The 11,403-nt window shown below is 57.2% G+C and overlaps 1 protein-coding gene across 2 annotated transcripts; it reads left to right on the forward strand.

The window, feature by feature from the left end:
* On the forward strand, window positions 592–8,057 carry FXYD2 (FXYD domain containing ion transport regulator 2). 2 transcript variants are annotated; one of them, XM_018059731.1, is made up of 6 exons: window positions 592–757; window positions 5,031–5,069; window positions 5,254–5,328; window positions 6,947–6,983; window positions 7,141–7,171; window positions 7,769–8,057. In XM_018059731.1, the coding sequence occupies exons 1-5, from the start codon at window positions 739–741 to the stop codon at window positions 7,163–7,165; spliced, it is 195 nt and encodes a 64-aa protein (XP_017915220.1). In that variant the 5' UTR covers window positions 592–738; the 3' UTR covers window positions 7,166–7,171; window positions 7,769–8,057. The 2 variants fall into 2 exon arrangements, with proteins under 2 accessions (XP_017915220.1, XP_017915219.1); XM_018059730.1 differs by lacking the exon at window positions 592–757 and adding an exon at window positions 3,242–3,332.

An 11,403-nucleotide genomic window follows, 5' to 3' on the forward strand; every position in this document is an offset into this window, starting at 1 on the left:
GAGGAAGCCCAGGTTCCTCACCTGCTCCTCCTTGCAGCCCCAGCTGCTCCCCATCTCCGCCCAGCTCCTGGGAGACACGGGAGGCGGCTGATGGTACCCTGGGCCCAGCGCCATGGCCAGCAAGCACTCCCTCCCACCCGGGGCAGCCTCCAAGGGGCTGCCCACCGTCCTGTCCAGTCTCGGGGGACTCTGGGCCCCAGAACAGGCCCTTGAGGATGCATACATCAGGGCCAAGGCCAGCTGAGCTGGAGGAAGAAGGTGTCACTGGGGAAAGGTTTGGGGGGACCCCTGTGTGCCCTGAGTGTCTCTCTCAGATGCCTCTAGCCCAGGGACAAGGGAAGATCGGGGACTCTGATTCCACGGGCTGAGGCCCTGGCCAGGGACTTCCTGGCTCCTGGTGACCTTTGCAGACGCCCCGGGCTACACGGAGGCATCTCACCCCAGTGTGGGGGCTGCGGTTTGTTTGTGGACACTCACAGCTCCCCCCCTTTCTCAGGTGCTCTTGGAGGTCAGAGAATCTGCCCCCTTCTCACGTGGAGCCCAGCCCAGCCCGGCCCGGCAGGCAGGCACGAGGTGAGGGCTCCGTTGCCAGCCCCTCCTCCCTGCCTTTGTCTCTTCCTGCCCGTGGGCTCAGCTGGGCTGTGGAGAGAGGGAGGCTGGCTCTTCGCATTCAGGCCCTGGGTCACTAGCACCTCACGACTCTCTCATCCTCTGAAGACACAGCCAGTAGCTCCTGCTATGGACAGGTGGTACCTGGGTGAGTGCCCTGAACCCCATCCCCGCCCCCCCCTCACCGTCCTGAATTCTGACACAAGTGTCTATCCTGTCACTTTCAAGAGCACCCCCAGTTCCCCAGGAGTATAGGGAAAGCAGCAATGGGGAGAGGCAAGATTTCTAAACGAGGGCACCTCCTTCTGGGGGCCTGGGTGTGCTGTGATCTCTGCCCCCAGCATCTCTGAGCTGTCAAGAGCTGCGAAGGCAACTTGTCCCACAGCCCTCATTCTCTGACAGTCATCTGTCTGTCCAGCTGTAGGAACTCTGAAGCCAGACTGCTAGGTTCAGAGGTTGGTTCTCCCACTTTCCACCCACCTGACCTCTGGGAAGTTATTTAACTTCTCTGTGCCTTCATCTACAAAATGGGGGTGATAATAATGCCTTCCCTGCCTCATCAAGTTGCTGTGATGATTAAATGAGTTGGTTTTTATAAAGTCTTTAGGACAGTGTCATGCACACACAGTTAAAAATGTAACTATTGTAGGTGTAGCTATTGATTTGCTGTTGTAGCTATTGATTTGCTCCCTATTTCTCTTTTATCTCCTGCCCATCTATCTACCTATTATCTAGCATAACCATTGATCTATGTAACTATGTATGTAGCTATCTATGAACTTTCCACCTATTTTTATACTCCAGAAAAAATGCACGGTAGCTTACAAAGATAGACAACATGTACTAAGGGAGCAAGATAATATATAAGGGGGCATCAGTGTCTGTGTGGAGAGCCCCAGGAGTTTGGGGAGCACAGCCATGGGGGTCTGGCTTTCTAGCCCTGGATTTGTCCCTGACTGGGTGTTTCAGGCAAGTCGCCCAATCTCCCTGCCCTCAGTCTTCCTGGGCTGTCCACTGGGGATCATGGTACTGCCCAGGCCAGCTCCAGGGGTTCTTGCGGGGGCAATGCCCAGCTCAGTTTCTTTGCCCGTGGAATGGGTCAAATGTGGAATCAGCAGGACAGTGCGTGCAAGAGCCTGACACATGCTCAGCGCCTGCCAAATGTCAGCTCGGTTGTGTTTTCATGAATTTCCATCACTTGGCCTTGGTAGCCGAAGAGATGAATGGGTGTCTCAGCTTCTGGTCTGCAGGCCGTGACAGTCTGTCTTTCCATCTCACCCCCATGTTCATTTTGCTGGACAGTGGGTGGCTTTTTTGGTGTGACAGTGTATAACAGTTAACAGTAATGATGCTTACTGTGTACCAGGCCCCCCGCCATGCCCTTCACTGCATTATCTCACTTTCTCCTCACAATAACCCATTTTACAGATGAGGAAACTGAGGCATATAGAGATTAAATAACTTGACTGGGGCCACATGCTAAGCAAGTGGAGGAGCCAGGAAGTAAACTCAAACCTTGATCCCCTGTCACTGCTCCAAGAGGATTAATAGATGGAGTCCTTTTGAAGGACTAACCTGCCCTTGGTGGACAATGACCTCTAACCTGGCCTTTTAGCTACAGTTGAGCATCAGCCTCTTCTGGAAGCCAATCTGATTGATTAGAACTCGGCCAGGAGTATGAGCATCCATGGAGGACCTAAGCACTGGGGCCCCCAACGTGAATAGGGCCGCAGTAGAGGGAGAAGGAGTCCCTGCCTCCCAAAGCAAGGGCCTGGCTGTCAGTTTTCACCTTGCCTCTCACCAGCTGTGTGCCCTTGAACCAGGGCCATAGCCTCTCTGTGCCTCAGATGCCTCATATATAAAATGGGGAAATGACACAAAGCACCAGGGAATAACAGTTAGAAACTTAAAAGCAAGGCATTCTCTCCGTGGTCTGGCTTGGCCCCTTCACAGAGGAGCCTGTAGTGTAACGTGGGGACTGGCATGGAAGCTGGGCTTCATGGCTGGAGAAAGACATGCCAGAGGCTGCGGGGACAGAGGGCTTAGTGAGGGATGACTGGAGCCCTTCTGACCGAGGTGTGAGCTGTTAGATGTGGCCTGGATGGAGGAAAAAGGTACAAAGGAATGGGTGTTCCCGGGCATGAAAGCCTGGAAGCGCGCACAGTGCACCGGGGGCGGGGCGGGGGCTCGAGTGGGTTGAGGGGCCAGGCACCCTGGGACCACCTCAAGAAAGCCCCGAATGCCAGGCGCCAGCCGCACCAGCAGCCTGCACAGTGGTGGGAGACGTGGGCAGCTGCTAGGGTCGAGGGCCTCCGTGGGACCCCCGACCTTGTCCCTCGCAAGCTGTAGTACACGCTGAATACATTTCAAAACCCCCGCTTCCCTACTATCATGGCCCCAGCTGTGACTTCTCCACCTGGCGGGTGGACTCCGTGGCTCTTCTCTCTGGAAATTTCCTCTGGGAGGGTTTGGAAAGACGGCCAGCTCCTCCCTGCCCCCACTGCCGCTGCACCTCCTCACGCCTCAGCGGGAGCCCCACTGTCCATACCCGGGCTTTTCTTGTGACCAGGGTAAATATTACCTGGCACTGTTAATGTTTAATGCCCCCACCCCATCTCTGGCCACCCCACAGCCGGGCAGTCTCCCCGAAGCAGAGGCCACGGGAAGAGGGCAGCGGGCACGGGCCTGGTCTGTGGGGGAAATGGCAGAGTTGCCAGATGACGGTGAGTGCATGTGTGTGCGTGTGTGTGTGCATGCGTGTATGTGAAGCAGGAGGTGCTTGGATCATCTCTGGAGGGTGAACAGGACCCCCTCTTCCGTCTCCGGGCATCCCTGCCTTCCAGAGCACCCAGCACCCCTCTCTCATACCGTGCGTGCCAGCCAGCCTCCTCTCTAAGAAAATCTGCTTTTAAAAGAGGATCCCACCTTAACGCCAAAGCAATCTAGTTTGAATGGTGGAAACATGGGTGCCAAGTAGGAGGTGCTGGGGCTTGGGGGGTGGTGAGCATGCATCTTCTGGACTAAACCGAGAGCAGGAGGTGGATGGGGGTGAGGCAGGGCAGCAGTGGGCCCCCCCAGTCAGCCTTCTCAGCCTGGCTTCAGGGCGAGAGCCCCCAGGTTCAGGACACATGCCTAGAAGGCATCCTGCGAACAAGGGCAATCGGGTCTGGAATCTCGTGGGCCCGCTGTGGACTGTGGTGGTCTTTGAGCCAGATCTAGAAAAGCTGAGGTCTTTGGGTGGGGTGGGCTCTCCCAGTGGCTCAAGACGAGGTGGTCAGGGGGGAGGCAGTTTCCTGGAGCAGCAAGGGGAGTGGTTAGTCCCATCATGGCTCTGACACTAACGCCCGTGTGACCTTGAACAAGACTTGAACTGAAACTGGGAGACAACCTCAGAGGCCTTCCGCATGGGGACAGGTGCCTGGGGCCCCCTCAGGCCCTTCAGTGGACCCCTCCTAACACAAACTCTCCTGGCCCAGGGCGTGAGCTGGGCTCACCGGACCCCACCGCCCAGGGCCCCGTCCAGCACAGCCTGGGAGGTGAGGCCGGGCGCGTTCCTTTGACCTTGGGCGCTGCTTCCCTAGTGCCAAGAAGGGGCTCAAGCAGGGCAGAGAAGAGGGGCCACCACCAGACATGGCAGAAAAGCTCTGGCCGGGTGCCCTCCAGCTGCCCTCCAGCTGCCCTCCAGCTGCCCTCCAGCAAGTGCGCTCAGCTTACAGGGCGGAAGGGCAGAGCCATGACGTCTGCTGGGGGCTGCAGACTGCCTGGGACCACCTGTCTTGAAATGTCTCCTTCCTCCTGACCACGTGACAGGCAGCACAGCAAAGGGGTGAAGCACCTCGACTGTTAACAACCAATGGCCTGGGTCATTCCCAGCTCTGCCCCTCTCTAGCTGTGTGCCTCTGAGTGAGTTGCCTAACCCCCCTGTGCCTCCATTGTCTCATGGATGATACTGGAATACTATTAATGACTCACAGGATTGTCACGACGGTTAAATGAGCTACTGCTTCGTTAGCCTCAGTCTGCCGCATGCCAATATACTGTTTCTGAAATAAATTTGCTTTCCCCTAAGGAGAGCAATGTAGGATAGAAGGATCTAGAAACAGGGGTCCAAGACTCATTTCTGCCTCCAACTTTTACCGGAACTTTAGAGAAGTCTTCAGACTGGGCCTTGGTTTCCTGTTCGGTGAACATTAAGGTTCTATTTATTTATTCATTGGTTCACTTCACAAATATTCGCCAAGTATTGGTTGCCCCAAAAGTTTGTTCGGATTTTTCTGTAAGATGTTATAGAAAAACCCAATACCTTGTGGCTGATTAGTCATATGGAGAGAGGTTGCTGCTGAGGCTTATGGAAGATGCAAGCACTGGAGTCCCCCTGTTTCTGTGGCTCACCCCCACCCCTCCACTGGCTCTCTTCTCAGGTGGCAGCCCCAAGGAGAACGAGGACCCATTCTACTACGGTGAGTCTGGCGGGCCCCTCCTCCCACCCTTCCTGAGTGACCCCCCCCCACCCCCGACCACGCATCCACAGTTCCTGGCCTCTCCCAGCCCTGGGTCATGTGCCCCATCTTCCTGAGTTACTACTGTGGGGTGGGGGAAGGGGCTGGGTCACCCACCCTACCTCCCCGCCCTGTCCTTCCCCAGACTACGAGACCGTCCGCAATGGGGGCCTGATCTTCGCCGCCCTGGCCTTCATCGTGGGGCTCGTCATCATCCTCAGTAAGTGGGGCCGTCCTGTATAAGGGGGTGCTGAGGTGGGCACAGCTCCTCAAAGCCGCTGAGCACATTGGCTTCCCGGGTGGGGAGGGGAGAGCCTCTCACCCGCTTCCAGGGCGCCCTCACCTCTCCCACGGAGGATGTGAGAACGGACAGACACCCTGATGCAGAGGGGGCTGTTGGTCCGCAGACCACCCAGGAGATGCCCTTTTCCTCGAGTGCGCCCTCTAGTGGACCCGAGGGGTGCCGCTGAGATGGGGAACCGGGTCCTGCTGGCCCCTGGAGGCTTCAGTGCCCTTGGGGCAGGGGAAGGGAGGGAACCAGCCTCCGCTGGACGCTCCCTCCCCCAGAACTGAGCGCTTTCTTGGCCCATTTAATCCTCTCGGCAAACTGAGGGATGGCCGCCACTGTCGCCACTTTTCAAATGAAAAACCAGACCCGCAGTGGCAGGTGCAGCAGCCTGCCTGAGGTGCAGCAGCCAGATCGGAAACAGAGTGGGTTCCAAAGCACCTCACCCCTACCCTGGCCTGCTGCAGGAAGGCAAGCACCCCTGGCAGCCTGAGGCCTTAGGCTCCCTGCTGGTTTACCGTGGATCCCTTACTCCCTGGGCCTTAGTTTGTTCATCTGTTAAATGGGGATGATCCCTCTTGTCTCTCAAGGTTAGGGCTGGCAGTCAAAGACGCGACAGCCAAGGGAGCAGTGTAGGTGTGGGGGGTTCTAGGGGAGAGAAAGCGCCTTGCCTTACCCCGGCCCCAAAGGCACACGGCAGGGGCTTAATAAGTGCTTGCGGACTGGTGCAACCAGAAGACAAATACTCAGAAACACGCCGGTGGAAAGAAGATGCGGAATGTAGCACATCCACTTCCAAGTCCTGGGGGATTCTAATGGGCGTGTTAGATGGTGCACACCACCCCACCCCCCAACCTGATGGCTCCAGTCTGCAGACAGGGCCAGCCTCCCCATTCCCCTGGCGGTTCCCTGAGGGCCCCGCTGTGTTGGGGCTGTGTTGTGGCTGAGCTCGCGGTGGCGGAGGCGGGATGGGCGTGAGCAAGGGCCTTTGCCCTGGACTTCCTGCAGTTCTTCTCGAGCAGCGTCCACATGCCCAGTGGGGCGTGGGGTGGGGCACGCTGTGACGGCTCCGTCTCAGCACCATTCCCATCGCGCTCATAGTCCGCCACGGACTTCCCTGTAGCTCAAACGGCAAAGAATCTGCCTGCAATGCAGGAGACTAGGGTTCAATCCCCGGGTCGGGAAGATCCTCTAGAGAAGGAAATGGCAACCCACTCCAGTACTCTTGCCTGGAGAATTCCACGGACGGAGAAGGCGGGCTACAGTCTGAGGGGTCGCAAAGAGTTGGACACGCCTGTGTGACCATCACAGACACACACACAGTCCACCATGGAGCCGCCGCCACAATAATCTTTGTTGACTGCCCAGCTGGCTGACTTGGACTTCTGAACGCTTATGGTCCAGCCATATATAAAGAGAGACAGTCAGCTGTGGTCTCTGAGGCGGACACGGAGCAGCGCTGGCAGGAGAGGGGGAAGGAGGGGCTACGGAGCTGAGGCCTCCAGGGTAGAGAGGGTCTCCTTGGCAAACTAACCTCGTTTCTCTCTTTAAGGCAAAAGATTCCGCTGCGGGGCCAAGAAGAAGCACCGGTGAGTGCCGGCCGGGGTGACTGATGGAGGTGGGTGGGGCCGGTGGAGGGTTTGGTCTCTCAGGCTGGTGAGGAGGGTCCCCAGCCTCAGGGAGCCCTGAATCCCGGCCCCCTCCACCCACTACCGTTTCTTACCTGTCTGCTTTCCTCCATCCCAGGCAAATTCCTGAAGATGGGCTCTGAGGAGAGGTAGGTTTGCGAGGAGCGGGCAATGGCTCTGGATAATAAGGAGAAGCTAAGGACTCGGCCGGGAAAGTTTCAGGGTCTTTCATCCATTAGGCAGGTCTCTGTCACCCTCGTGTGGTTCTTTTCCTTGCTGGTTTTTAAAAATTTTTATTAGCGTATAATTGCTTTACAATATGTTAGTTTCTGTACAGCCATAAGTATACATATATCCCCCCGACCTCTTGAGACTCCCTCCCACGCCCACCCCCATCCCACCCCTCCAGGTTATCTGGGAGCACGGCGCTGAGCTCCCGGTGCTCCGCAGCAGCTTCCTGCTGTCTATCTGCTTTGCACATGGTCCTGCGTATATGTCAACCCTACTCTCTCAGCCTGTCCCACCCGCTCCATCCCACTTGCGTCCACATATCTGTTCTCTGTTGCCGCCTTTTAAAAATAATGGCAAACACACACACACACACACACAAACAGAAAAAAAAAATGCCGTAGTAGGTGCGACCAAGGGAGGCTGCAGAGATGCGCCAGAGGAAGGTAAGGGATGAAATGGAAGCCCCAGCCTCTGCAGCCCTGCTCACAGCCCCCATCCTACCTTTCTCTTTGCAGAGCCAGCCGTGCCCACCCTTGCACCGGGGCTGCTTGGAAGTCTTCCCTGAGCTGTAGACCTCTGTCCCAGCACTGCCAGGCCCTCGGGCTGAAGGAAGCTTCGGGCTCCACGTGACCCCCCCCCCCCCGGGTGGGCTTCACCTCCTTCTGCCCCGTGTTAATAATAAAGCCGGCCTCCGAGACGGCTCCTTCCCTGGCCTCCTCCCTCGCTCCTTCTCTCCTGTAACTGCCACCATCCCCTCCTCCAAGCTGGAGTCAATACAGCCTGGTCTCTGGCTTTTTGCTTATTTACTCACGTGCTCGCGCCTGTGAAAGTAAGAAGTTCAGTGCCATCATCTCCAGGCCTCTCCTCACCCCCCAAATTGCCGAGAGCCCCTGGGACAGAGGACTCAGCCTGCCTTCCAAATGCCAGGCAAAGAGAAAGCCTGACGGCCAAAGGTCACAGGCTCAAAGCCCTTGGGTCGCCCGGGGCCCTGGGTATGGCTGTAGGAGCTCTCCAGTGGGAGTCAAGGCGGCCCTGCCCTGGGCTGCCCATGTTTTAGTTGTTTGTGGGCACGTTATGTGCTCTGCCCACATTTCCCCAAGTGCACTGGCGTGCCAGGATGGGTGGGTCTAGGGATCTTGGGCAGGGGCGTCCTCGGCACATGCTCTCTCCCCATCCCTCACCCCCAACTGTGGTGCCAAGCTCCAGCCATGCCCTTTCCACTCTTGGGGCCAGGGGGCCTCGAGTTTGACCTAATATCATCCACCTCTTTCAGTGCTGGCTTGGTTAATTTCAGGGCCAGAGGCCAGAGAGTGGACAGTGAGGGTGGGGCCTCTGTAACCTTTCATGCTGGTAGGCCTCCACCCTACCTCAACCCGAGATGGTGTCAGGCTAGCCCTTCCACCAGCCCCTGAATTACTGATGCCCGCAGCCCCCAGACAGCACAGCGCACTTTCTGCCCTCTGGAAGGAGCCCATCTCCCCTTTCCTTCCCCTCCCTCAGTGAGAGGAGAGAGGTGGCTCTGAGGCTGGATGGGACGGTGGGATCATGGCACCACCCAGTGTCCATTTCCTCATCTGAGCTTTTGAGCGTCCAAGGGAAGCGGGGAAGATTGGACCGGGAAACCAAGACAACAGCAAGTCAGCAGAGTTTGAAATGAACATGCAGGGCACTGGAGGCAGTGTAGGCTGCACTCGGCTTAAGAATTGAGTTCTTTGTCTTAATCCACTGTCCCCAGGACCACCAGCCCTCACAGATTCACAGAAGGCTTTGGCACCGAAGGCCTGTAGGGAGCAAAATAGACAATCCTTAATTTTCAGAAAGAGAAACTGAGGTCCTGAGAAAGGCAGCGACTTGTCCAGGTGACACAGCCAGCCGGTGTCAGAGCCAGAGCAACAACCCAGGTCTCTGGGTCCATTTCAGAGTCCTTCTCATTGACCCTGTGGGTTGGGAGGAGACACTCCAGTGAGACACAGGATGGAGAACTTGGCTCTTGCAACTCAGGGCCAAGGTCTTTGTGACATCCTCCTCTGAATGTGGGCGAACGGTTGACAAATAAAACCTGACAGGCCAACCCCCTAAATAGAATTCAGGATTTCCAAGACACTGGACCTGTCCGCAACAGTGGGAGAAATGAACAGGATGGGGCAGGTCCAGCCATGGGGGATTTCAGGGAGGGGGCGCTCCTGAAATTTCTTGGATGTAGCAGCAAGGCAAACAGGAAGAAGGGTATTCCAGGCCTGCGGCTCACCTGAGGAGAAGAGCTGTGGAGAGGAGTCGTGTTTCTAGAAGGTTCTGTACACAGGCCCCGAGCCTACCAACCCAGCTGCCTTGGAGGGGGCTGGTCCTGGGTGAGTCACTTCAGCCTCTAACCCCCGCTTGTAAGCCCTCCATCCCCGTGAACCGTGAGGCTTCCCTGGATCCCAGGCTGTCACCCTGGAGCATCTGGGGTGCTGTGCAAACTACCCAGTGTCCCCTCCAGAACTGTCAAATATTAACCTTGGGGTGGGCCCATGCCAGCTGTTACTTAACCAGCTCCCAGGAGAGCAGCCGCTGCTGAAAGCCACGGATCCAGGTAACCTTCAATGTCCTCATGAACACTCTCCCCCTCCCTCTCCATGAACGTCACAAGGACTGGGAGCTACTGAACTTTCACTTCACTTTGGGATTTTCCACAATTCATACACAAATTAAGTCACCAATGAACACCAAGACTGGGACGTGATTGAATGAATTACTTTTGATCACACAAGAGACAAAAACAGCCTGTCTGAGGGGATGCAATTCCGTTTGTCACCACCAGAGGGAGGATGTGTCTTACCCCGAATCCTATCCAAACGGCGTTTTCAACTCAGTCTAAGGGCTGGGAGAAGAGGGAGACAGAGGATGAGGTGGCTGGATGGCATCACCGACTTGACGGTGGTGAGTTTGAGCGAACTCTGGGAGATGGTGAAGGACAGGGAAGCCTGGCAAGCTGCAGTCTAGGGTGTCGCAAAGAGTCGAACACGAAGGAGCGACTGAACAAAGGGCTGGGCGTCCTTTGCCGGAAGAGGCCTCCGGGTCTACCTGGTGCTCTGGTTTCCCAGGAGCGCCCTGGGTTATTTCCATTCTGTGTGCACACCCCTCTGGTGTAATTTGCCCTGCTCTGGGGTCTTGAGCCCTCATTCCTCCTGAAAGGTAGAGACCCTCTGTGCCCTCCCGGACTCCTTGGCTTGGGGTAGTTATGTAGCCTCTAACCACATACTTTGATTTAATCAGTATCATGAGCAGGACCTGGAGAGAGGCAAGCAAGAAAGGGGAGTCCCCAAGAGCCCACCCTGAGCATCCCCACTGGCCCCAACCTGTCCTAGGGGGTGGGTTCCCGGGGCCGATAGGGATGGGGTGGGGCTGGGGGTGCTGAGCTGAAGAGGGGTCCAGGACAGAGGGGGCTGTTGAGGCTCCCCCCCTGCCCCAGGCCCTCCTCCCACTCACCCCTGCTGGAGAGATTAATGGCCTCCCTGTTGATCCTCGGCTCCAGGCAGCTGAGGTCTGAACTGCAGTTCAGCAGGGCTCTGCGCGGTGGTGACCTGCTCCTTGCCAGGCGCTCATTCTTCATCATCTGCCTGACAAACCCCTGGGTGGGGGAGGGGGGAGGTGGAGATCAGAGGCCAATGCCACAGCCGCCTGGCCTTGTCCTGTCATCACAGTGAGCCTCTGGCTGGGAAGATGGATCGGGCCCGGGCCTTGGAGCCAGGGCCACAGCAGCCACAGGGCCTTGGGAGGGGAATCACGGAGCCAGGGACTGTGCTGAGACAGCCAGGGAGGTGGCCGAGTGACCCAGCCTTAGAAGAAACCCTCAACTCGGCCTCGGTGTTCCCCGCCCCCACTGGGGACACTCAATATCCTCTGCAGTTGAGTGGCTGAGAGCATGGGAAGAAAACCTATTTAGAACATGGGACCTTGGGGTCCATGACCTCAGCTTGACTCTGGGGGCTCCGGGGGTGGGGGGCGCCTAGGGAGGTCGCCATAGGAAACCAGGTAGGGGCTTTTCCCCAGGGGTGGACGGGCCTCAGGCCCGGACAGCACTGGAACCAGCTGCACCCAGGGTGGTGGCTCCCCAGGCTCTGATTCGGTAACTTATTTAGGGGGGACTTTCAGGCTGCCTGCTCTGACC

The sequence above is a fragment of the Capra hircus genome, chromosome 15, assembly GCF_001704415.2.
Source record: "Capra hircus breed San Clemente chromosome 15, ASM170441v1, whole genome shotgun sequence".
Taxonomy (NCBI): Eukaryota; Metazoa; Chordata; class Mammalia; order Artiodactyla; family Bovidae; genus Capra; species Capra hircus.